The sequence below is a fragment of the Nannospalax galili genome, unplaced genomic scaffold, assembly GCF_000622305.1.
Source record: "Nannospalax galili isolate Female #2095 unplaced genomic scaffold, S.galili_v1.0 scaffold488, whole genome shotgun sequence".
Lineage (NCBI taxonomy): Eukaryota > Metazoa > Chordata > Mammalia > Rodentia > Spalacidae > Nannospalax > Nannospalax galili.
Window position 1 is genome coordinate 2,111,132 of NW_008360316.1, and position 27,338 is coordinate 2,138,469.

Consider the following 27,338-nt stretch of genomic DNA (forward strand, 5'->3'; position numbering starts at 1 on the left):
CTCTCTCTCTCTCTCTCTCTCTCTGTGTGTGTGTGTGTGTGTTTGTGTTTGTGTTGGAAAATTCTAAGAAGCTATATTTCTTCTAGAAATGTTTCATTCAAAGCATCCCTAAACTGTATGATTGCATGATTATACTTTTCCAAAAGTGTTTTTAGGACAGAAACTTTTTTTTAAATGTGAGAGATTGCTGGTGCTATTTAAATTTTTTTCATTTATTTATTTTTACTTATGTGTATTAGTGTTTTGCCTGAATGTATGTAAGTGCACCTGTGTCATGCAGTGCCTATGGAGTCTAGAAGAGGGCGTTGGATCCCTGGAACTGGTGTTTCAGGTGGTTATTAGTCATTATGTGGGTGCTGGGAACTGAAACCAGGTTGTTTGCAAGAGCAGTCAGTGCTCTTAACTACTGAGCCATCTCTCCAGCCCCAACTGAAACCTTTTTACATTTAATTTTAATAAATTGGCCCTCAAATTTATTGCAGGTTTGATAGAACTTAAGGGCTCATTTTTATTTTTTATTTTTTTTGAGACAGGGTTTTGTGTATCTTAGGCTAGTCTCAAATTCTGTAGCCAAGGATGACTTTGAGCCTCTGATCCTCCTGCCTCCACTGCTTGAGTGGGAGTGCTGAGATCACATACTTGTGTTAATACCTGGTTTTATGTGGTGCTGGGTAATGAACCCAAGCCTTTGTGCCTGCCAGACAAGCACTCTCTACCAACTGAGTACATCTTAACCCTTCAGATTTTTGATTTTTGAAAAATTTGTGGTAAAATATATATAAAACGAAGTTTGCCATTCTAAATATTTTTGGGGTTTTGTTTATTTGTTTTTGAGACGGTCTCCTGTAGCCTCAGGTGGCCTGGAACTTGACCAGGCAGGCTAGCCTCGATCTCAAAGAGATCTACCTGCCTCTGCCTTCTGAGTGTTGGGATTAAAGGCATGTGCCACTATGCCCCGCTCATCTAAATATTTTTGATTGTTTGGCAACTTCAAGTACATTGATATTTTTGTGTAGCCATCTCTATCATCCATCTCTAGAAATTTATCATTCCAAATTGAAATTCTACACCCATTGAACAGTAACTGCATCCCCTTCCCACCAATGCCCAGTTCTGATAATCACTGTTGTACTTTCTGTATCTGAATTTGACTATTCTAGGTGGCTCGTAGTGGAAGGAACCACGTTTGTCCTTCGAGATTTAGTTCACATTAACAGAGTAACTTCAAAGTTCACCCATGCTGTAGCATGTTCAGAACTTCTTTCCGAAGGCAGAATGTGTGGGTATGTCACATTTTGCCTAACTGTTCATCTGTCTATAGACGTTTGGATGTTGCTCCATTCTGGATGTTGGAATAACACTGTTGTAATCATTGATACACAACTGGGTTGTGCTTTTACTTCTTTTGTTTACACTAGAAGTGAAATTGCTAGATCACATTTCATTTTTTTGAGGACCTGCCACACTATCCTCCACAGTAGCTGTGTTTACAATGTCTACAATCCCACTTTTTTTTTGAGACAAGGCCTTTCTGTGTAGTGCAGCCTAGCCTGGAGCTGTCAGTTGTCCTCCCTCAGGCTCTCCAGTGCTGGAATTATAGGCCGTGTGCCACCATGCCCAGCTTTATATTCCCACATTTAAATTTTTTGTTAATAAAAGCCTGTAAAATTAGTATTTATTAAGATTTATTATTTCTTTTAGTGTATGTGTTTGGGGGGGCATGGGCTGGCAGGATGATTCAGTGGATGAAAGTGTTTGCTGCACAAAGCTCCACATTTGATCCTTGGAACCCTTGTAAAGGTTGAAGGCAAGAACCAACTCCACAAAGTTGTTCCCTGACCTCTCTGCGCATCCACATACACTTGTGTATATATACACATAATAAAAATAAATAGTTTTACAGGGACTGGAGAGATAGCTGAGTTGTTAAGAATGCTTATTGCTTTAGTTCCCAGCACCCATGTTGGGTACCTTACAGCTGCATGGAACTCCAGCTCCAGAGAATCTAGTGCTCTCTTCTAGACTCTGAGGGCACCTGTACTCATATGCACATGTCCCTCCCCCATGCATATAATTAAAAAGTAATCTTAAAAAGTAATACTTTTAACAAACATTTTATTGACTTTTTGTGCATTTCGTATAATAAAGCTTAATGAAATTTAGATTCCCTCCCCCATCCATTCCTCCCAACCCCCCCCACCAGATTTCATGCATTCTGTCATATATGTTAAATCCTATCTAGTCAAGCATTTGTATCCAGATGTCCCTTGGTGCAAGTTCATCCACTGGAGTCTAGTCAGCCTATCTAGAGTCACTCCTTAAAGAAGATCCGTTCTCCATTCCCCAGCAGTAATCAGTTGCCCAGAGTTCCTCAGCATTTCCCTTTTCCTCCCATTTCCCTTGTTCTATGCTGTTTTTGTCTGATTGAGTAGGCATGGGTCTTGTGCATGCTCTCACTGTTGTTGCAAGTTCATATGAGCAAGTTCCAGTAGACTGAAAGCCTCTGTTTCCTTATGTTCACGCACCAACCCTGGCTCTTACAGCCTCTCTGCCCCGCACTTATGCAATGGCCCTGAACCGTGGGTGGGTGAGGTTTAATAAAGGAGTCCTATCCAAGGACATCCACCCTGCAGTCTCTTATTCTCTAAAACTTAGTCAGTTATGGCCTTCTGTGTGCATCACACTCTGTTGTGTGAAGAAGCTTTGCTGGTGAGAGTTGAAGGATGTGTTAGTACTCTCTCTACCCCCTGTTCTGCTATATTCTGTAAGCTTTAGGTATAGTGGTTACACTGTAGTTGTGTCCACTGTAGACTGGACATTTCTCAGATATATAGTCTTTTTTTTTTTTTTGTCTTTTTGTTGGTTGTTTTTTGACAGGGTCTCCCTAGTCACAGCCCACCTGGAAGTCACAATGTGAACCAGGGCGGCCTCGATCTTGCAGAGATCCACCTGCCTCTCCCAAGGGGTGGGATTGTGAGCATTTGTGGAACTCTGTAATAGCCTCCATCTGTTGCACAAAGACACTTCTTTGATGAGTGGTGTTCGGTATACTTGTCTGTAAATATAAGGATCCTTATTTAGCATACAGTAAGAAATTCCATTTGTCTAGAGATATGACAGAGATAGGATTTTCTCTAGGATCTATATGACCTTTCCAACATGTGTATTTGGCTATATTTACAGTGTTACCCATGAGTTCCCTCCTGTTGAGAGAGCTTTAAGTTCAGTTAGATAGCTGTTGATTACCCCCTTGATAATAGAGATAGTTTGCTATGCCAGTCATTGTGGTTATTAGACTTTAGGAATGGGTTTAGATTTCTATGTGTGTGGTTTATGTGTGTGTATGTTTTTGTATGTGTGTTCTGGTGCATGCACATGTATGTATATGTAGGATAAAAGTCAATGTTGTGTGTCTTCCTCTATCTCTCTTAATTTTTTTACATTTTATTGAATTCATGTATGTATATATGTGTATTTGTGGGTGGGTACACACATACCACAGTGTTTGTATGGAGGTCTTGAGACAACTTGGGGGAGTCTGTTCTCTCTTTCCACCATGTTGAGTCTTGAGGATTGAATTCAGGTTGTCAGGCTTGGTGACAAGTGCCTTTACCACTAAGCCATTTTACTGGCTCTCTATCTTATTTTTTGAGACAAGTCTCAGTGAAACTAGAGCTTGATGACTGAGATAGACTGACTTACCAGCAATCCCAGAGATCTTCCTGTCTCTGCCTCCCCAGTATGGGTGGATGCATGTGGCTGAAACAGGCTTTTAACATGGGTGCTGGGGATCCAAAATCTCATTCTCATGCTTGCACTCAGTGAGCCATCTCTGCAACCCCTAACTTCACAGATTTTTATCTAAACATTGTACTACTTTATGTTGTGAATCTAAGGCAAGAATTTATCTTAAATATACAGCGTAAGGAATAAAACACAATTCAAATATTTAAGCTTTTGACTTAAAATACTTATTTTTAAAAACCTCTAAGTTTATTATTGTGTGTGTATGCATGCTGTATGGGGTGGTGCATGCCACAGCACTCATATAGTGGGCAGAGGACAACTCTGTGGAGTCAGTTCTCTTCCACATTTACTTGTGTTCCAGGGATCACAATCTGGTCACCAGGCTTATGTGCCAAATGCCTTTACCCCTGAGCCATTTTGTTGGCCCTAAAGTAATTATTTTTATTGGTCAGAAAATATCCTGAAATTTGAGGATATATTTTAAGAATACAATAAAATGTCACCTATAATCATTAGAGATACATGTTGTTATCATTTTTTCTGTATGCTCTCAAAATTGTGATTACACACTGCCTGCATCTAAATTACTCTGCTGCCCTTGCCATGATTATTTAAGTGAAATTTAATTGAACTGTATACTGTTGAAAATGGGACTGAGAGATGGCTTAGTGGGTAAAGTGCCCAACACTTGAAAAAAAAGGGTGTGGCAGCATTGCCCTGTAATCCTGGCACTGGGAGGGGGACACAGGTACATCCTGGATGCTGCATAGCCAGCTAGTCTAGCCAATCACTGAGCTTCAGATTCAGTGAAAGCCTGTCCCAAAAAATATAGGTGGAGCTTGATCGATAGAAGAGGATGCCCAACATTGACCCCTGGCCTCCACATGCACGTACATGGATATGTGCACTGGCACATGCATGCATATACCACACATTCCCCATTAAATAAATACATAAATAAATAAAATCATTGCTATTAGCAAATACTTATATTTCCTGTTTAGGCAAATTTAGTAGCTACCAAAAGAATCACAACTATCCTAGCTAATACTATTCTTTTTTTAAACTTCTATTTTATTTTTATTTATCTTTATGCATATGTGTCTTTGTGTGGGTATGTGCACATGAATGTAGTGCCCAAAAAGCCAGGAGAGGGTGTGGGATTCTCTGAGAACTGGAGTTACAAGTAGTTGTGAGCTGCCTGATATAGATGCTGAGAACTGAACTCAGGTCCTCTTCAAGAGGAGCAAATGCTCTTAACCCACTGAGCTATTGCTCCAGCCTCTAATATTGCTCTGTATGTGATAGATAATTGTGTTGTTAGCCAGACTTTTTTTATGTAATTCATTTTTAAATTTTATTGTTTTTATTTTATGTGTATGAGTGCATTGCCAGCATGTGTGTAAGTGCACCCATGTCATGCAATGCTTGTAGAGGCCAGAAGAGGTCATCAGATCCCCTGGAACTGGAGTTACGAAAAATTGTTAGCCACCATGTGGGATGCTGGGAATCAAACCTGGGTCCTCTGTAAGAGTAGCTAGTGCGTTAACTGCCAAGCCATCTCTTCAGCTCTTGTTAACCAGACTTTTAAGACAGGGTTCTGCTTGATCAATATTACTCCCTGTTTTCATGCATTTAAGAAATCCCCCATAGCATCTTCATTACATGTTGAACACAAATTACATAGTTTTAGAGCTAGAACAGGCTTTTGAGAAATCAGGGATCAGAAAAGATAAATGTATTTTACAGTGACTGGTTAAAAGTAAACATGGTTTGTCTAAAGCATAGCCCTCAGAACACTGAGTCTCTGCTACTGTACTGAGGCCACTGGTGATACTTGTATGAGAGGGTATGCCTGTGCAAGATGTATGAGTGGTTTTTTTCCCCCTTTGACTTTTAAATCACCAGCCTTTGGAGAAATGCCTTGTAAAATAAAACTCCACCTAATTTAGCTATACATAAATTCAGCTCATAAAATAAAACCTCATATAGAAGGTGAGCTTGATCTTATATAGAAGATTGCCAAGCCCTTAGGGCAGAGTTGCTTGTTTCTGGTTAATGGTTGCAGAATAATTGCACCATTGCAAGTTGTATGGTTTTGGATGGTAATATCTCTGAGTTCTAATACTTGAAAAGCAGTGTGAATCTTGTGTGCATACACATTTCATGGGGCAGGTGAGGCAGGGTGTTGTGCATGTATCCCAGTCTGGCCTCAGAGTCATTGTATAGTTGAGGATGACCTTGAACTTCTAATCCTACTTTCATTTCTACACTGTTGGGAATATGGGCATGTGAATCTTATATTTTTGTTGAATCTTATACCATAAAACATTGACTGTTAAAGACTAATTCTGTATGGTCCATATTATAGGTAAAGATGCTTTCGAATTGTCTTGAAACTTAGCTACTTGCTTATAGGCATTTGTATTGCTTGTGACTCTTCCCATTTGTTTTATAAGAGGTGCAGACAGGCCATTTAGAGGACATCACTTCCCTTCTCCTCCTCTCCCCTTTCATCTCTTCCTTTCCCTTCTCTCTCCTGTCTGTGTCTCTGTCTCTATGTCTCTGTCTTGAGATAATCAGGGTAAACAGGCTCTGTTGTACATTTATGGTGATTTTGTATGTACTGGTGGTACTCATTAGAGAACAGTTTGAAATAACTACCAAGGGTAACATAGCTATTAAATCTTGACCCAACAATTCAATTTTAAGAAATTTATTTTAGACATGTATGTATAAAATAGGATGTTTATTCAGTATTATATACAAACAGTACTTAGTGCTCTAGAATAAGACTGAAAATTACTTAAAAATCTACTAGTAAGAGGCAGGTAAATTGTTACATCAGTGTAATGGGATACTGTAGTCCTGAAAGAAGTAAAGTACTCCAATGTGTATGTGTGTCTGTCTGTGTGAGTGTGTGTCTATATGAGTGTGCCTGTGTGTGCAAATGTGCTTGTGTTTATAGTTTTAAAACAAAACACAAGTGGAAGCTCTTTTCCCTTCTTAATAGAATTCACTCCCTCTTTAGCACTAAGTAAGCAATTTACTACTTTCAGTATTACACACAGACAGACACACTCTCACACAGATACACACATATTCTCTCTCTCTCACACACACCTCACACACACACACACACACACACACACACACACACACACACACGTCCTCAAGCGATGCTTATGAGTATTCGCTACCTTTGGAAGGAATTACAAATCACTGATAATGATTGCTTTCAGTGAGGAGAGATTACATTCCGGTGTTCTTTTGTAACATTTGAAACAATTTTACTGTGTTTATGTATTTTTATCCTCCCTTAGTGTCCTTTACCTGTCCCCACCAGCAGACACACACACACACACACACACACACACACACACACACACACACAAAACTAGTGTGAATGCACACCTTTCAGAATACTTAAATATCTAGTTGTGGTGACAGGGAGTAGACTGGTTCTTTAGTGTTCAGTCCTTATTGAATATGTGGCTGTGATCCTCATCCTTGTTGGTACCGTTGGTGGGTTGTCTCTGATTGGTAGGTACTGAGACATTGGCTAGGTATGATGAAGCCCCAAGGCATTCACATAGTATATGTTAAGGAAGGTGTTGGAGTCAGAACTAGCTGCTGTTCTTGGCTGCTTTTAGAGGGTTGAGTGTGAATAGGAGGACCTTGAACAATTTTGATCCTTATTAGGAAACCCTGTTTTTGTTCTGTTTCCAGAGATGCAGGTCAAAAAGGTTCCCTTGGCACAATAGGATTTTGTGTTTGTACAGCGCCAGAATTCCTACCAATTCTTTTTAGCCTTAGAAAAATCAGAACCCCTGGGGCTGGAGAGCACTTTCTCCTTTTCCAGAAGACCCAGGTTTTGTTCCCAGCACCCACATAGTGGCTCACAACCATCTATAATTCCAGTTCTAGGGGATCTGATGCCCTCTTCTGGCCTCCATGGACACTGCTTGTGTATAACAGACAAAACATTCATACACATAAAAATAATAAATACAAATAACTCTTTAAAAAACTGTACCCCCAACCAGTTTTATTCTTTGCATAAAACTCCATAAACAGATGAGGTTCAGAGTTGTGTGGAAATTTATATGTATCTACTTCCTGTAGAATACCATTTAAGCTAACCAAGATTTGCCTTAAGGCCAGAGTCATCAGCTCAACATGTAGATTGTAGAAAACTGCCTTGTCTTTCTTAGTGTAACTTTTCTCAGTGTGAAATGAAAGCAGGGGGTGCTTCACCCAGTGAATCGTAAGCAAGTGCCTCCTAGAATTTTATCTAGCCTAGGCTTTCTGAGAGATTCTGCATCCTATCATTAAACAGTAGCTACAGAGACAGAATGAGTATTTTAAGTGTCCTGGGTTGAGTGTGGCAGGTGATGAGGCAGAGACACTTATGATTTTTCTAACACACACACACACACACACACACACACACAAACACACACACCCCTCCTCATCAGGTGCTAAAATGTACGTGTTGTGTGTGACCAGTGAATCTGCAAGAGAAATATCTTGTTCTAGTATTTTGTGCTCTCATTACAGGAAAAGGCCTGGGTTTGAAGATTACAGAAGGATTGGTCACATTGGGAAAAGTGAATGTTTCATTTAACTTAAAGGTAGGTCATTTATTATGGAATTATCTTTTGCTAGCTTTTATTAATAGGTCTTTTTAAAGTTATCTTAGTGGTTATAAATTTTTTTCTTCAAATGTTTTTTATTTATTGTAGCAGCTATGTCGGCTACTTTGTAGGAGCTGCCTGAAGCCAGAGTCATGGTGGATGTAGGAAAGTGGCCAATCTTCACTCTGCTATCGCCCCAGGAAATTGCATCTATTAGGAAAGCATGCGTCTTTGGCACCTCAGCCAATGAGGCAATCTATGTCACTGACAGTGATGAGGTAAGACTGGAAAGTGGACTTTAGTTTTGGGGTTGAACTTGAAACTGTATAATTTGAAGGCCAAGGTAAAGTTGGGGAATAAAAGACCTGAAATTGAGGGAGATTGTGACTGTGATATATTTATTTCAGTTTCTAGTTTTAATACCCATCTCTTCCATAGTATAGACAAGCACTGCAAAGGTTAAGTAATGTCAGCAGAGGCTGGATATTTCTTAGCATCTTTAATGCCTACTGGGCTATCAGCTGGAACTTGAGGGGCTGGAGAGATGGCTCAGCAATTAAGAACACTTGCAGTTCTTCCAGAGGACCTGGGTCCAACTCTCAGCTCCCATGTGGTGACTACCAACTGTCCATAACTAGTTCTAGGGGATCCGACACCCTTTTCTAGCCTCTGCAGGCATTGCATGCACCTGGTGCACTTACATACATACAGGCAAAACACTCATACACATAAAATAGAAATAATAAATATTTTTTAGAAGTGGAACTTGAGCATATCTTATTTTCAGAGCAGGGAAAGGAGCTTTAAATATGAGTTTAGGCCAGATGTCTTAGACAGAGGTGTTTGTTTTCTAGGTCTTCGTGTTTGGACTGAACTATAGTAACTGTCTAGGAACCGGTGATAACCAGAGCACACTAGTACCCAAGAAGCTAGAAGCCTTGTGTGGAAAGAAGATCAAAAGCCTGAGTTATGGAAGTGGCCCCCACGTTCTCCTCAGCACTGAAGGTAAAGCAGAAAAAATCTAGCTTTTCAGTTTGTGCGAAGTTGAGCAGTTAATTCTAAGGCAGGGGGAAGGGAGTTCTGTATCAAATAACTCCTTTTGGATTGTTTCCTTATTTCTGAGGAAAGTATACAAAGGAGGTAAAGGTCAAAATACGTGAGGTCAACCTGCAGCAGCAGGGTGAATTGTACACTGGGCAGTTTCTGAGGGTTTTAGACTCCTAATATAAAGTTGCGGAAGATGACATGGTAAAGGAAGTGGTCCTTCCAGCCTGATTTTTCAGTGGATTTGTGGACACAAGACACCTTTGAAGGTTTCCTTGATGTGTTTTTTTATATTTTATTATTTTTTAAATGTATTTATGAGTGTATTGCCTGCATGTATATGAGTGCACCCATGTCGTGCAGTGCCGCAGAGGTCAGAAGAGGGCTTCAGATTCATCTGGAACTGGAGTTAGGGACAGTTTGTAGCTTCCATGTGGGTGCTGGGAATTGAACCCACGTCCTCTACAAGAGCAGTCAGTGCTCTTAACCACTGAGCTATCTCTCCAGCCCCCTTGATGTGTTTTTTAATTTATTTTTATTTTATGTATATGAGTCTTTTGCCTGCATATATGTAAGTGCACCCATGCCATGCAGTGCCTGTGGAGGCCAGAAGAGGGTGTCAAATCCCCTGGAACTGGAGTTACGGACAGTTGTTAGCCACCACATGGATATTGAGAACTGAACCCAGGTTATCTGAGAGCAGCCAGTACTCTTAACTGCTGAGCCACCTGTCCAGCACCACCTCGGTGTTTTTTTTTTCGTCTTTTTGAGACAGGGTCTCCCTGTAGCCCCAGCTGCCCTGGAACTCACTATGTAGACCAGGCTGGCCTTGAACTCACAGAGATCACCTGCCTCTGCCTCCCAAGTGCTGGGCACCTTGGTGTTTTTTTATAAACACAGATAATACATTTTTTCTCCTGTGTAGTTCCTGAATCTTGAGTCAAGAAATCATTGTTCATTCTTACCCATGTGGATAAACCTTATTGAAAGAATGGGAGATGTACGTAGATAGATTCTTGTCCTTTTTTTCTCTGCTTCATGAAGATCATTAAAGGAGAGTAGACATTTTTCTTCGGCTACTGTCTGCACTATGGGCAAGCAGCACTCTGAAAGTTTGTTATGTATAACCTAGCCAGCTTCTCCAGTTGAGTTTTAGCCCCATTATCTGTCACTATCTTTCAGATGTCCTCAGCTTTTTGTTGGGTGATCTTCTAGGACAGCCTTTGGGAGACACATTGCACCTCTATCTTTCTGTGTGGACAGGGGAGCCCCAGCTTCTTGGATGTTACCTAGGCTATGGTGTCTAGCTTTCTAACTGCCTGTGACTTGTGTCTGAATCCACTCCAAGCCCTCTGCATCTTTCTTAGAGGCGGTGAGAGCCAGATATGAGCTGATGTGTGAATAATCACCATATCTATATTATCTGTATTATAACCAACCAAATAGTTCATAAAAATCTTTGTGTGTGTGTGTGTGTGTGCGCGTGTGTGCGCGCGCGTGTGCGTGTGTGCATGTGTTTGTTCATGTGTGCTACAGTGGAGGCTAAAAGGCAGCTTCAGGAGCCAGTCCTTGCCATTCACCTTGTTTGTGACAGGGTCCCTTTGTTGTTGGCCATTGCATACTCCAGGCTCGCTTGCCCACAGGCTTCTGTGGTTTCTCCTTTGTCTGCCTCCCGCCTTGCTGGAGGAGCACTAAGATTACAGACCATGCCCAGTTTACAGATTACTACCATGCCCAGTTTTGCATGGATCTTGGGGATTCATATTCAAGTCTCCAGGCATGCATGACAAGCACTTTACCCTCTGAGCCATCTCCCTGGCCTTCAAGTAGTTTTAAAAATGATTTAACACTTTAAAACATCAACTGAAGGTTAGGGAGGTTAGCTCAGTTGATAGAGTGCTTATCTAGCATGCACAAATTCCTGGGTTTGATCCTCATTACCACATAAAACTGGATATGCTAGTACATACCTGTAATCCCAGCCCTGGGGGCTGGTAGAGGGTGGAGGCATAAGAAGTAGAAGTTCAAGGCCATCCTCAGCTGTATGTGGAGTTTGAAACCAGCCTGGGCTATGTGAGACTGTCTTAATGCAAAAACAAAGGGGCTGGGGAGAAGGCTCAGCTGGTAAAGTGCCTGCTGTTCAAGTATGAAGATTCCCAGCACCCATGTAAAAAGTGCACGATAGTGCATGCCTGTGACCCAGGTGCTCGAGGGGTGGAAGACAAGCAGATCCCTGGGTTTATTAGTAAACCAGCCTAGCTACTTGATGAGCTCCAGGTTCAGTGAAAGATGCTGTCTCAAAAAATAAAGAGGAGAGTGCTAGAGGAAGACACGTGATGTCCACCTCTGGCCTCCACATGCATATGCACACACAAGTGCTTGTGCACCCACTGCACACATAACACACAGAGCTCTTAGTAACTTTTTTCTGTGTAGTACTGGGGATTGAACTACTGTTTAATTTTCTGGATGTTTCTTGGGGAATTTAATCTCTCTCTCTCTCTCTCTGTGTGTGTGTGTGTGTGTGTGTGTGTGTGTGTGAGAGAGAGAGAGAGTTGGGGTACAAAGGTCAGAGGGCAACAGATTCTCTCCTCAGATCTTTTTTTTAATGTTTTTATTTGTGTGGGGAGGTGTATGTATGATGTGTACGGGCTCACGTGTCAGGATAGGCCTGTGGAGTCACAGGACAACTCTGTGGAGTCAGTTTTTTCCTTCCACCTTTATGTGGACCCTGGAGGTTGAACTCAGATTTTCAGGCTTACATCTTTGAGCAGCAAGCATCTTTTGCTCACTAAGCCATCTCACTAGCTCATCTTTCTACTTTACTGAAGCAGGATCTTTCTTCTTTCTGCTGTGCTGTGTACTCCAGACTGGGCTGGCCTGGGAGCATCTCTGGTCTCTGCCTTCCATCTCCCAGTAACAGTGCTATCTGTTCTCTTCCCCTTCCTTCTCTCCCCAATTCCATAATAGTGATTATTTCACAGAGAAGAGGGGACAAATGTCAGAGGAATGAAGTTGCAAAATGAATTGTTTGGAAACAAAAGCCCGGGGGTTACCATTTCCTATTGCTAATGTGCTGTGTGCTTGTATGTTTAGATGGAGTGGTCTATGCCTGGGGCCATAATGGATACAGCCAGCTGGGGAATGGGACCACCAACCAAGGCATTGCTCCCATCCAAGTTTGTACCAATCTCTTAATCAAGCAGGTGGTTGAAGTAGCTTGTGGCTCGCACCATTCGATGGCTCTAGCAGCTGATGGAGAGGCGAGTATGCTACTTTTCTTTAAAAAAAATTGCTTTTATTTATTCTTTGACAATTTCATACATATGTACAATATATCTTGAAAGTCTCCACCTCCAGTTGCCACCTCCCTCCCTGGCCTCTCTATGTCCTTTTCCCAGTTTATGTGCTGCCGTACCTCCTCCACTCCCTTTTGTAACCTACTGGGTTCAGTTAGTGCTACCTCCTGGACTGCTGACTGATCTTGTTGGCTTGATCTTGTGGAGGTTTTGTGCAGGTAACCATAGCTAGAATGAATTCATGAGTGCAGTGGTTATGTCATGTGCATAAGATGGCATTTCACAGCATTCATCCCGGATTTTTAAAGGCTGAATAATGTTCCATTGTATATGTAATACTATATTTTGTTCATATATTTCATTCTGCTTCTACCTCCTGGGTGCTGGGACTTCAGACACGTATACCATGGGGTGCTGGGAGTGGGGGATGGGATTGAACTTGGGGCCTGTACATGCTAGGCAAGTTCTCTACCACTGAGCTATATACCCAGCCCCATTTTGTTCATCTTGATGGCTGTAGATGGGTCACTTCACTTTCCAGCTATTGCAAAAATCTCCTACTTTAAAAAAAGAAAAAAACAGGCCATGTGTACCTTTAATCCCAATACTTGGGAGGCAGAGGCAGATTGATCTCTCTGAGTTTGAGGCCAGTCTGGTCTACAAAGTGAATTCCAGGCCAACCACAGTGAGACTCTGTCTCAGAAAATTAACTCCCCCCCCCAAAAAAAACCCTGACCATATTTGTACTTGCTATACCATAATTTGTACTTGTGACTAAAACCATTGTAGGAATACATTCTTCCCCTGCATTATTTGTGTCATGTAGTCAGAATCACCCTTAGCTGGACTTGATACCTGTGATGGTTTGAATGAGAAGTGTCCCCCAAGTAGAACACTTGGCCAGTTGGTGGCACTGTTTGGGGAGGGTCATAGAACCTTTAGGAAGTGTGACCTTGCTGGAGGAAGCTCGTCACTGTGGGTGGGCTTTCAGGGTTCATAGCCTCATCCCACTTCCAGTTTGCCTCTCTGCTTCCTGTGCCTGCTTGAAGATGTGAGCACTCAGCTTCCTGTTCTGGATGCCTCCTGCCATGCCTACCTACCATGATGGACTCTTATCCTTCTAGAACTGTAAGCCAAATAAACTCTTCCTTCTATAAGTTGCCTTGGTCATGGTGTTTTATTACAGCAACAGAAAAGTAACTAATACAGTGGTGTACATGTCTGAAGTCCCAGCACTCAGGAGGTAGAAGCAGAAAGATGGAGAGTTCTAGGCTAGCTGTGCTACAGAGCAATACCTTGTCTCAACAAATAAAAAAAATGAACTGACAAAAATAAAGCTTAAATATTTTTAATTATATTTATTGGGGGCGGGGCTGTGCCATGGCATGTGTGTGGAAGTCAGAGGACAACCTGTGGGAGTTTTGTTTTCTCCTTTTACCATGTGGATCTGGGAATCCAACCCAGGTGACAGGTTTGGCAGCAAGTGCCTTTACCCACTCAGCCATCTTGTTGCCTCCCCCAAAAACTTTTGATGAGAGAGGAAGCCAATGTAATTAAGTTTCATACTCTCCTCAGACTACGAATATGATGTGATCTCTGAACTTTTAATGACCTCCTCCCTTAGGATGGATTTTGTTTTTCAATGTATATCATGGTTTTGGGGGAAATGCCTTTCCCAGCATTGTAGTAGTGCTCGTTCACCTTGTGTCCTTGCTTATCTTGAAGGTCACTCCATTCGGTTCACTGGCCATCTGATCTCTCATTACTTTGTTCTCTCCAGCTCATGCCTTTGCTCAGGCTTTGTCTCCTGCCTGGACTATTGCCATGATCTTTGTTTCATGACCCTCTGTCTAGTCTTAGTCTCCTGTCCCTCTGTGATTTCTAAAGCACAAATTAGGTCACATTCCTTGTTTAAAGTTCTTCAGTGTTGTTAAATTAATCCTGCCAATTAGGAATAAGTTAGAGAGGGAAAAAAAAAACAAACTTATGGCGACCAGGATTTCATGGTTGGAATGTTCTATTGTTAGACATAGAACACAGGCCTGTGTCCAGAACCCTCTATTTCTCCATCCATTTCTTGTTTAGTGAAACTACAGCCTCCATTTAAAAATAATAGGGTGTGGTATTTTAAGGAACTTGAGTATTCTAGAAGGACCTGAAGAATAAAATTAGATCATGCTCATTTCTGCAACTTGGATTCCTACTTTGTTTTCATTGCAAACATGTTTTACTTTGGATAATGGTGTAGGATACATACATTACTAACTAGATAGTTCTGTGAAAGTCCCTTTGGGAGGTGGTGTGGCTAGTTCTTTTGTACCCATGAAATGAACATTTCATTTGGGTTTCATAATCATAGCATCTTTTCTCTGAAGACATCAGTAGCTGATTATATTGTTGTCTGGGCAGCATAGGACGTGTGAACTTAGAAAGTATGGCAAAGAGGAAAGAATTGTGGAAGCCACACTGAGGATTTGAGAGGACTGCTTGCCACAGGCAAGGGAGTTGGCTGGGAATAGCTTCTTAATTCTGTGGGCTAGAGAGATGGCTTAGCAGTAAAGGGCGCTACTCTTACAGATGACCTGGGTTCAGTTTCCAGCACCCACATGGCGGCTAGCAATTGTTCTTAACTGTAGTTCCAGGGGATCCAACACCCTCTTGTGACCTCTGCAGGTATTGTATAACACGGGTGCACTTACATACATACAAGCAATGTACTCATACATATAAAATAAAAATAAGAAATTAAAAAAAAATTCTCTTAGCTGGGCATGGTGGCGCACGCCTTTAGTCCCAGCACTCAGGAGGCAGATGAAGGCGGATCTGGTATACAAAGTGAGTTCCAGGCTAGCTTGGGCTACATGAAGACCCTGTCTCAAAAAGACCAAAAAAAAAAAAAAAATTCTCCTAGTCTTAGAAGACGTTATTTCCCTTTCTGCCATCAATTCTCCCCCTACCCCATTTCCCCTCTCCAGGTCCCACCACATTCCCCCAATACCTTCCCCCCTTGACTTCATGTCTTCTCCCCGCCCCTTTGGAAAACCTACTAAGTCCAGCTAGTGCTGCCTATATGTGCATGTGTGTGAGGCCATCCACTGTAGCATTGGCTTAGGGAGCATCACAGAAGAGGCAGAAAGAATGTAAGAGCTGGAGGTTGAGGAGGAATGCTGTGAAATGCTGTCTTTTAGACATAACATGGCTGTTGTACTCATGAACTCACAGTAGGTGTGGTTACCTGCATAAGACCAAGCCACCCAAAACTCACATAGGTGGGGAAGATGCTGTCCAGGACCTAGTTCTTACTGAAGAGCTGTTGGCAGTTGATCACTGATAGGGGTCAGAAAAAATAGGTGAACACATTGTGATGTTACAGTGTCAGAATTTATTGAATAACAATAAATTCATAAGGAGCAGTGGTTTTGTTGGCAACAATTTGCTAACAAAATCAAGGCTTTCCTTGATAGCCCTGGCTAAGCCAGACACAAGTTATTTTATTCTAATCTTTTTTAAAATTCTAAAATTAACAGAGTATATATATTAATATTGTTGCCAAAATTGCAGTTTTTATGTACGCATCTCCTAAGGAATGGGAATGCCTACCCTGGGCCACCTTACAGAAAGACTTTGAGGACGAGTAGGCAAATGTGCATAAAGCATTCAGAACCATCTAGCAGGTCTAAGGACTTGTTTTCTTTGTTCCCTTCTCTTGTAGGTATTTGCTTGGGGCTATAACAACTGTGGCCAGGTGGGATCAGGGTCTACAGCAAATCAGCCAACTCCTCGAAAAGTTACAAACTGTTTACATATTAAGAGGGTGGTTAGCATTGCCTGTGGTCAGACCTCATCCATGGCTGTTCTGGACAATGGTGAGGTGAGTGCTTTGTTCATTCCACTTTCTCCAGAGGTGCCTTCAGGGGAAGGAGGAGGGTTTGTCTTGTCAGTCCCAGTCATGGTTAACCGGCTGGTGATTGAGGATCATCTAGAGGATGTTCGCTCCTCAGAATGACTTCAGATCCCAAGACTTACCTGCAAGTGAAAATTCTAATGTGTCTTAATTTTTAGTTTTTGCAAGATTCATCACACGGCAGGCAGATGGCAGCAAAAGTGAAGTGGGGACCAGAAAAGAAAAGAAAACAAAAAAGATCCAGGTATGGATAGACTCATACCTATCCATGCTTTAGGTATTTGGAGTTAATGCCATGGATCGACGAATTTGATACCATCTTTCTTCCAATTTAATTGTACAATTAAAAAAGTTAGCTAATGAATTCCTTAGTTACCTTTTTTTGTTGTTTGAGACAGGGTGTTACTGTGTGGCCTTAGCTGACCTAGAACTGGCTATGTAGACCAGGCTAGCCTTGAACTCAGCAGAGATCTGCCTGCCTGTGTCTCCTGAGTGCTAAGATTAAAGGTGTGCATCACCATGCCTGGCTTCCCCTTTTTAAAAAATGTGATTACACATTGCTGCCTTTCTCTGCTCCTGCTGTCTCCCCGCCCCATTTCACAGCATGTGCTGTGTCTATGCACTTTGTCTCAGAGCATTTCTGTAGCATTCACCATAATGCTGCTTAGTTTTGCTTCTGTGGGTGATGTACACCTGGAGTTCTATTGAAGGATGTGTTAATTCTTTTCAATTTTTTTTGTTACTGTGAACAGTGGTCTTCTATTACTGTGTCTATATCTTGGTTTATTTATACAAGTGTTTCTATAGAATAAATTCCCAGAATAGACTTTCTAGGTCAAGAAGTACACCATTGAAAATGTTGATAGCTGTTGCCAAATTTCTTTCCAGAAAGCTGATGACTGTTCCACTTCTGGCTTTTGTGAAAGTGCCTGTAGCCATCTCTCATTAGGACCCTAAAGTCCTGTCCACTTTCCTATACCACTTTGTCTTGAGAAGTTCCACTGTGCATTTGCCTGCATTGATATGAGGGCTGGTATCATCATAAGTTGTAGGCTTCTGATTTGAGCTAGAACTTTTAAAATCTGTTCCTGGTTAGTAGTTATTCCTCTGGTCCACACTGGATATTCCAAACCTTTATGCTTCCTGACTAGTCCGTACCAGCTGCTGCTTTCAGCAGATGCCCATGTCATTAGATACACCTGAGGACCCACTTTGATTTTCCCTGTTGAACCCCTTTCTTACCCATCCCCTTTCTTGGTCCTCTGTCACTTCATACCTCAGAGCCTCATGAGAACTCACTTGTTTGCTGATGGGAAGTGCAGTTACCTACTAAGGTGTCTTCTTGTCCTGTCACCCGTCCTCCTGTCGCCCTTCATGTCGTGGCCAGTGTAGTCTTCTGAAAATGTAAATTTAGTATCTATTTTGAAATAATTGGCGTAGTTCATACTAGCCTTTAATGGTAGCAGACTTCCTGCCTCAGAATCCTGAGTGCTGGCCTTACAAGTTTGCACCATCATGCCCAGCTCTGTTTTTTGTCAGTTTATTGCCCAGCCGGCTCCTTCTGGTCTTTTTCCACTATTTCACTTAATTGTCTTCATCCGCCTATGACACATTCGGTGCCTTCTGCCTAGAATGCCATCATCTTCAACCTTGCTTAGATCATCACTTTCTAAAATGTCTTCCCTGAACTTTCTTCCTAGAACTAAGTCCTCCCTCCTCACTGTTCCCATAGTGCCTTGGTGATCTCTACTGTAGCTTTTACTTACCTGTTTGGCAAAAATTTCCGTGTACCTACTTCCTTTGTTAAACTTTGACCTAAGTCTCATTCCTAGTTCCTTTTCCTGTGTAGGACATACACTAGGTGTCAGATTCATTCATCCTCACTCCTAAACCATCTGTGAAGATCAGTCCGACAGGAGTTCCCTCTTGCCATTTGCAGTTCCACAGCCTGGAAACTTTCTTCTCTCTCTCCTCTCAGGTGTACGGCTGGGGCTACAATGGCAATGGGCAGCTGGGCTTGGGGAACAACGGCAACCAGCTAACCCCAGTGAGAGTGGCAGCTCTACACAGCGTGTGCGTGAACCAGGTACATGTAATGTTGTCTGGGCAGCTGGCCCCACCCCTGCTCAGACATGGAGACCTAGTGGAGGTTTACTCTTTTGTCATTCATTTCTGGAAATTTCCTATGACCTCACCTTCCATGTTCCATGCTTTATGTTCCCTACTTTTTCTGTGAGGAGAGGGAAGCCCATGATATTGGACATGGTCTTGAGAGGGTAAAGAAATCCATAGAGAAGCTCAGTGGTCTAGGGGCTGGGCTTTTCTAATGCTCTGAATGTTCCAGCAAAAGTCAGTCCACACTTGCTGCTGACCTGTCATTCTGCAGAGGCCAACTGTGGTCTTAAGCAGGTGGTTGCCCTGCCCTGCCTATCTTCCTGGTATGGTAACCATTTGTGTTTACTTGCAGATTGTTTGCGGCTATGCACATACTCTAGCACTAACAGACGAGGGCTTGCTCTATGCCTGGGGAGCTAACACATATGGGCAGCTGGGAACTGGCAATAAAAATAACCTGTTAAGTCCAGCACACATCATGGTGGAAAAAGAAAGGTAAATTAGCCCTGCCATGTCTTGGGACTGTGTGTGTGTCGGGGGGTGGGACTCTGTGGCAGGGTTGTGGTTTTTGGCTTAGGATTCTTTTTTATTAACATCCTTTCTTTGATCAGAATGGTTTTGTGTACCAGCCAGAATGAGCATGAAGTTGGAGTTACTGTTCTGCCTTCTGAGGCAGCTATCTTGATTGGTAGAAATGAAGACATCCTGGTGTAATTCTGAAAGACTTGGGAGTTGTCCATTGACTAGGGAAGTTATTTTAGAGTCTGTCATCAGATTGAAATTTAAAGTGTAGTGTGCACTTCCTTTGCACCAACCAAATTTACTTTTAAATAATTAAAATCCTGTCTTAAAGGACATTGTCTATTTAAATATTGATTTGGTTTAATTTCTGCTGTGGAAATAGATGCTTAACGTTATTGACCAAATTGTGAGGTTTTACCCAATTAGTGTGTTTGGGACCCTGCCTAAGAAGAATTCTGAGGAACGAAACAGGTGTGGCTTACTGCCCTTTGGAATGAAATGCTCAGAGCCCATACGCCTTAGCCCATTGTTTATCAGATAAACCTAATGAACTGCTAAGCTCTGGGTAAAAATGAGAAGAAAGAAGTTGTATTTATAAAAAAATTCTTTATATGAGCCGGGCACGTTGGTGCACGCCTTTAATTCCAGCACTTTGTAATCTCTGTGAGTTCAAGGCCAGCCTGGTCTACATAGTGAGTTCCAGGCCAACTGGGGCTATAGGGAGACCCTGTTCCAAAAAAGACCAAAAAAGAAAAACAAAATACTGTATAAGAAGATAGTATTTGGAGGGAGGGTCCTGGGAATATAGTCCAGTCAGTAAAGTGCTTGCAAGGGCCTGAGTTTGATCCCCAGAACCCATATATAAAAGCCAGATGCACATGTAATCCTGGTGCTGGGAGGTGGAGACAGGCAGATTCCTCGGCCCAGCCAGTCTAGCCTATTTGGTGAATTCCAGGCTAGCTAAAGACCCTATCTTAATAAAAAGGTTGATAATGCCTGAGGAGGAATGACACCTGTGGTTCTCTGGCCTTCACACACATGTACACTGACACACACCTGAACATGCATACACATGATAATATGTATATTTTTTATATATTTTATTATTTTTATTTTATGTGTATGAGTGTATTGCCTGCATGTATGTGAGTGCACCTGTGTCGTGCAGTGCCACAGAGGTCAGAAGAGGGCTTCAGATTCCCCTGGAACTGGAGTTAAGGACGGTTTGTAGCTGCCATGTGGGTGCTGGGAATCAAACCCAGGTCCTCTGTAGGAGCAACCAGTACTCTTAACCACTGAGCCGTTGCTCCAGCCCCGATAATATATTTTTTTAAATCTACTATTAATGCCACCAGAACAGGGATGACATTTGTCAGTGTCCATTGTCCTTAATATTTATCCTGTATTTCTACCTCAGGATGAGTTTAGGTGAGTGAGGTTGTCAGGAAGAGAGGGAGAGAGAGAGACTGAGACTCTTGCTCTGACCTTTGGTTTTATAGGGAGGACTTGGCAGATTATATCTCTAACCTTGGACTGATTTTTAGCTGTTCAAGCATGTACTTTTTAATTACTATATGGGGTATGCTGGAGGCTAATGTGATATAGCAGTAACATGCATTTTTCTTAAAAATTTTCAGGGTTGTGGAGATTGCAGCCTGTCACTCCACCCACACATCTGCTGCCAAGACCCAAGGTGGGCATGTGTACATGTGGGGCCAGTGCCGGGGCCAGTCAGTGATCCTCCCCCACCTCACCCACTTCTCCTGCACCGATGATGTGTTTGCCTGCTTCGCCACCCCTGCTGTCTCATGGCGCCTTCTCTCTGTGGGTAAGCAGCTCAGGCCTGCTTCCACTTGGCAAGACTGCTCTGTCATATGACCATATACCACTTCCTGCTTATTTGGTAGTTGTGAGCTTTTTAGATTTAGAATGTTTTATTCTATGCTTATAATATCTTTGTCAAATTTATTCATAGGTCATGAACTTGTTATTTATTTCTCCTTCGGTGCTTCTGTTTTAATTGAGGCCATATTTACATAACAAAATTAACCAATACAATCCTGTGGAACTTAGTCCATTCATAATGCTTTGTACCCACTGTTTATATTAAACTCCTAAGGAAAACCCCATATTCACTAAGCAGCCACACCTTACCTCCACCCCCTTGTCATGGGGATAGGAGGATATTCAGGAAGAGTTAAACTACTGCTAAACCTAAACAGAAACAAAGAGCATTTCCTTTAAATTCATTGTACCTGCTCAGTTAGCAATGTATAATATTTGCAATTAATACTATGATTAAAAGCAATTTAGGTCTGTGCATAGGACCAGGTATGTTTAGCACACAAAGCCAAAGCACATCAGTACAGCACAGCCTGAGATTTCCATGTACTCAAGCTGGACCTAGTTATGAAAGGCTTCCTCAGATTCTTGCATCTTAAAATGCAGACATCCTTTTCAGAACAATGTCCTGGCATTTTAAATACTGTTTGGGAAAAGTGACCACTTTTCCTAGTCTCTCCTAGATGACTTCTTTCCTCCCAGTTAGAAGTGTTTTTTTTCCTCTCTGTGTGATCTCAGTTGTCAGGAAGAAGGTCAAATAAAGAATTCATACCTCTGAGAAACAGTTCCCTGAAAGCAGGAATTATAACTGGTCATCAGAAACAAAGAAGGGGAAAGGGTTATTTCCATTCTGTGACACGATATGAGGCACCCACTAGAACCTCTATTTTGGGTAGGTGATCAGCCATCTATATCCCTGAACACTCTGCCCATCCTAGTCATTTCCTTTCTTTTGTTCTGGAGTGATCCAGGCTATGAGGTCAGGGAAAGACTGTCTGTGAAAAATCCCCACTTTTGTTCCCATCTACTGGAGCTCTGTGGTGGGTGAGGCTGAGCTCTTTAGTTAAGTCACCCTTCTCTTGAGGGTGGTTAAATCTGCCCTCTGTGGTTCCGTGCCTAGCCTCTGGAATATATTTCCCTCCCAGTGCCCTTTGCTCTTTTTGTCCTCTCATACATATAAAGTGCTGCATGAATTTGTATAGGAACCTTGACTGTATTCAGAATAACTTGTTCCACCAACTTATGTCAGCTAACATGTTTGCTTTTCCTAAAACAGCTGTGTTGTAAGACAAACTTATTCTGTTTCTAGATAGTGAGGAAAGATTATTGTTAGAACATTAATTCTTAGGGTTAAGAACAATGTTTAGATTTCAGATGGCTAGAAGTTTCTCTGCTTAAGCACTCAACTGTTAGGGTGCTAAGGTGTTTCCTGGGGCCTCCTTGATTTAACTATGCCAGCTTTGAAACTTCAAATCAGAGCCAAGATGTTCTCAGTCAAGGAAAATTGGTAAGCATTTAGCCCCAGAAGAGAACCACTCAAATTTTGAGAGTTCACTTGTATCTCTGTGGACTACCTGTGAGGGGTTTTTTAAGCATATATTTCTCATGTTTAATTAAGCATGTAAGACTATTACTTGACTTTCCCAACTACTCGTTTTATTGGTAGTTTATGGATCCAAGATAGTTTAATAATATGAAGTTGATTTGTCAAATGAGGCATGAACTTTATTGACTGAAAATTGAGTGACATTATGCCCATAATGTCATCTTTTGGAAGTCTTTTATGACTTGAATCTGTGTCCTGAGTTTCTGTGTTAACAGTGTGTCTCTTGCCTTTAGAGCATGAAGACTTTTTAACAGTTGCAGAGTCACTGAAGAAAGAATTTGATAGTCCAGAAACTGCTGATCTGAAGTTTAGGATTGATGGGAAATATATTCATGTCCATAAAGCTGTTTTGAAAATCAGGTATTTTTGCATATGTTTAAATCCATAAATAATTTTACTTTCTTTTTGCTATGGCTGTTTCTTTATTAAGCCACAAAATAAACACTAATAAGATACAACTTTGGCTGTACAAGGAAGTGTCACAGTCCATGTATTAGTTATTTTTGTGTTGCTGTGCTAGAAACACCATGACCAAGGTCCCTTATAAAAGGGAGTGTTTATTTAGCTTATGGTTCCAAACGGGCTAGAGTCCATCATGGCAGAGAGGCGTGGGGGTAGAGGTGGCTGGAGTAGGAACAGAAGCTAAATGCTCACATCTTCAAGTAGACACAGGAAGCAGAGAGTGACTGGAGATCTGGCAAAGCTTAAGAACTTTGTAAGTCTGCCCCCCAGTGACGTGCTTCCTCCAGCATGGCCACAACTTCTAAGACCTCCAAAAACAGTGCTACCAACTGGGGACACAATGTCCAAATATTTGGAGTGTAGAGGGGACAGTCTCATTCAGACCACCACAATCCATTTATTAAAGATGTGTGTGTGTGTGTGTGTGTGTGTGTGTGTGTGTGTGTATTCATGCAATTTTCAGGAAGTAAGAGAGTATAAGTATTTTTTTGTTGTCTAGTTTTTATTTATTTTATTTTTTTTTTTGCAGTGCTGGGTATTGAAGTATTTTTTTTGCAGTGCTTGGTCTTGTGCAAACTAGGCAAATGCTCTACCACTGAGCTGTACACCTTGTTCCTCTGTTACTTTTCAAATTAAAGATTGGACTATGGGTATAGCTCAGTAATAGAGCACTTGACTAGCATGGGCAATGCCCTGGGTTCAATCCTCGGTCATGAAAATAAATGTTATAGATCTTGTGGATGTTTACTTCCATTGGAAATTTTTGTTTACATGGTTGGTTACATTTGTGTATGAATATCAGTATATATCGTCTTCAATTAAGGATTCATTTTTCCCTAAGCAGAAAATGCTTATAATCAGGAATGCTGGCCTTCTGGCCCTAAAGGGTATGAAATTCTCAACTAAAGAAAAGATCTTTAGACAGAATAAATGACAGGAGTCCTGCATAAATGTGAGAGAACTGAGCATTTATTAATAAATGATTAATTGATTATTTACCTAAATTACCATTACAGAGAAGAGGCAATGTAAAACCAAACCATTAAATTAGCTATTTATATCTTCTTGGAAATTTAGTTAAAAATCCATTTGTGGCCGGGCGTGGTGGCTCATGCCTGTAGTCCCAGCACTTGGGAGGCAGAGGCAGGCGGGTCTCTCTGAGTTCAAGGCCAGTCTGGTCTACATAGTGAGTTCCAGGACAGCTGGGGCTACAGGGAGACCCTGCTTCAAAAAGAAAAAAACAAACAAACAAACAAACAAAAAAAAACACCACCACCACCACCAAAAAAATTCATTTGTGGACTGGGGATATAGTTCAGTTGGTAGACTACTTGCCTAGCATGTAAGAGACCCTGGGCTTGATCCCTATCACTGAATAAAACTGGATGTGGCTGGGACTGGAAAGTTGGCTTAGTGATTAAGAGCGCACTGCCTGCTCTTGCAGAGGACCCGGGTTTGGCTCCCAACACCCGCATGGTAACTAACAACCACCATAACTCCAGTTCCAGGGGATCTAACAGCCTCTTCTGACTTCCAGGGGCATTGCATGACATGGGTGCACTTATATACACGCAGGCAGTACACTCATACACATAAAATAAAATAATAAATAGAATTTAAAAAAGAACCAGGTGTGGTGATGATTGGCACTCTGTAGGAAGGCCTTCTATATCCTGTGTGGCTGGGTTGCGGTGGACACAGAAGACATGCAACATGGTATCTAATAGAATATTGCATACGAGACAGTTTAATATTAAAGAAAGCTGGGAACCAGGAGGCTCCCTGTTCCATAGAACAAAGAGCCCTGAGTTTCTAACTCCGAGGGATGAGGTGCTGTAAGCAGGTAATACAGATTAAAGGGCATTTTTCTACAGAGGCTCAGGAAACTAAATGTAGTCTGTTTACAAGGTATAGTGCAGATGTTCACACAGCAGTGTAAATAAAGCATAGATTTTTGTCTCATTTAAAGAGAAGGGACCCTGCACTTCAGCACCTGTGTCTGCCTGCTTGCCTACCTGGCTCTGCTTTCATGGACACTCTTCACTGCTGGCAACTTTGCACACGTAGCCATACATGCTTTCTTCAGAGTTCAAACAGGGCAGTGGTTCAAAGTCATCCTTAGTTACATAGTGAGTTCGAGGCTATCCTGGGTTATATGAGACCCTGTATTAACAACAACAAAAATCCTGTTTGTAAAATAATGCATTTCAAAGGAACCCCAAAGCCATATGCCGTTCTTTACCTAGAGCAGTAATTATATGAACTACAGTAGTGAGTGAATTGGACATGTTTCTATCTATGATCCTATGGTCACCTGGTCAGTTCATATATAGTTTTCTGACCATTGCATCCATTATATCTTGCTTAGTATCTCAGAATGTTATAGAAGAACCCATTCTTTTAGTATTGAGTGAATTTTAAAAATATGGTGTAATACATTATTATATGTGTACTGTATCTCCAAATTAACTTTAAAAGGTAATTAAAAATTGTGCACTGTACTTTAAGAAAATTGAATATTCAGAAACTAGTTCATCATGAAGGTGGATTTGTACATGTAAATATAATCTAAAAGAACTGCTTAGGTTTTCTTAACTGTTGTAGTGATTGCTAATGCTTTACAGATAAATGTATGGCAGGGCCTGGGAGGAGAGGGCAGGGAGCAGGCTGAGCAAACACACAGTGAGAGAAGGCTGCTTTTGGAGATTGGAAAAAATCGTCTCATCAGATGATGATGCCATACATGTGATTAACAGAACCCTGTAAACATTTAAACCACTTTATACATGTGCTGGTTATATAAGACAAAACAATCATTTCAGTTGCTAATATGTATTATAGTCAAAAGTTCATTTCTGAAATTCCTTTTTCTTTTCTTTGTATTTTTTTTTTTTTTTGTGGTGCTGGCTATTGAACCCAAGGCACTTGTGCATCCTAGGCAAGTGCTCCACCACTGAGCTACATCCCAGTCATCACTGCATTGTTTAAAAAAATTTATGTGTATTTATTTTATTTTTATTTTTATTACACGTGTATGAGTGTATTACCTGCATGCATGTAAGTGCACCCATGTTGTACAATGCCTGTGAAGGTCAGATCTCCTGGAATTGGAGTTACGGAAGGTTATTAGCTGTTGTGTGGGTGCTGGGAACCAAATCTGGGTTCTGCAAGAGCAGCCATTGCTCTTAACCACTGAGCCATTTCTCCAGACCCCACATTCCTATGTATTTAAAAATAAAAACAAATGATCCAAAAAACTTGGCCAGAGTGGGGACTGTTCCATGGAAACAGTAGTGCTGTTAAAGTGCTAAGTACTTTTGAGCTCTGCATCTAATTAGTATTTTCTCCAAAGATAAAAGTGAATTTGTAAAAGACATAAATATTTTTGGTGCTAAGACGCCATGATTCTGGCATGTGATGACCCAGAGATGGTAAAAGAACCTTTATTATCTGTTTATCTGATTTTAGCATCCTCATTAGGTAACTTTTGCTTCTGTTCTAGGTGTGAGCACTTCCGATCCATGTTCCAGTCCTACTGGAATGAGGACATGAAAGAGGTGATAGAAATAGACCAGTTTTCTTACCCCGTGTACCGTGCCTTTCTCCAGTACCTCTATACAGACACAGTGGATCTGCCGCCTGAGGACGCCATAGGTACCACATTGGGACTGGCCAAGCCATGTGATCACAACTCCCTCATGTACTTAGAGTAGTGACATGTAGTAAGTTACAGGTGTATTGATTTTTTTTTTTTTTTTTTTTTTTTTTTTTTTTTTTGAGGCATGGTTTCCTTATAGCCCCAGCTAGCCTGGAACTCACTATGTAGACCAGACTAGCCTTGATTTCACTAGAGATTTTCCTGCCTCTGCCTCCCAAGTGCTGGGATTAAAGGCATTACTACCACATCCAGTTTTTTTCCATGCTTTTTAAAGATTTGAAGAAAATGTCCTTAAAAATGGTACTAGTAATAATGATGAACACAGTTTATAATTGTAGACATTTAAGAGTTTTCTTATATGAAAGTTTAGGTTTCTAATGGATTTAATATTTTTAGAAACATAATAAGGAAGAAATTCCACCCCACCCCCATACTATGGAAAAAATTCTATAAAGTAAATTAGGACAGGTGTATTTTTTGGCAATAAGAGATATATGGATTA

The 27,338-nt window shown here is 41.4% G+C and overlaps 1 protein-coding gene across 8 annotated transcripts in view; it reads left to right on the forward strand.

Moving 5' to 3' along the window:
• Nucleotides 1-27,338, forward strand: part of Rcbtb1 (RCC1 and BTB domain containing protein 1) — a 66,607-nt gene that overhangs the window by 9,942 nt on the left and 29,327 nt on the right. For 5 of the 8 annotated variants that reach the window (XM_008824978.2, XM_029559564.1, XM_017796082.2 and 2 more), the window contains 10 exons: nucleotides 8,308-8,381; nucleotides 8,493-8,662; nucleotides 9,239-9,389; nucleotides 12,525-12,691; nucleotides 16,440-16,598; nucleotides 18,610-18,717; nucleotides 19,099-19,241; nucleotides 20,906-21,096; nucleotides 22,950-23,076; nucleotides 26,681-26,832. In XM_008824978.2, the coding sequence (XP_008823200.1) occupies nucleotides 8,537-8,662; nucleotides 9,239-9,389; nucleotides 12,525-12,691; nucleotides 16,440-16,598; nucleotides 18,610-18,717; nucleotides 19,099-19,241; nucleotides 20,906-21,096; nucleotides 22,950-23,076; nucleotides 26,681-26,832 (1,324 nt within the window). In that variant the 5' untranslated portion in view covers nucleotides 8,308-8,381; nucleotides 8,493-8,536. Of the gene's footprint in view, nucleotides 1-1,262; nucleotides 1,284-8,307; nucleotides 8,382-8,492; nucleotides 8,663-9,238; nucleotides 9,390-12,524; nucleotides 12,692-16,439; nucleotides 16,599-18,609; nucleotides 18,718-19,098; nucleotides 19,242-20,905; nucleotides 21,097-22,949; nucleotides 23,077-26,680; nucleotides 26,833-27,338 lie in introns of those variants that run through there. The other 3 variants (XM_029559565.1, XM_029559566.1, XM_008824980.3) reach the window with 2 other exon arrangements.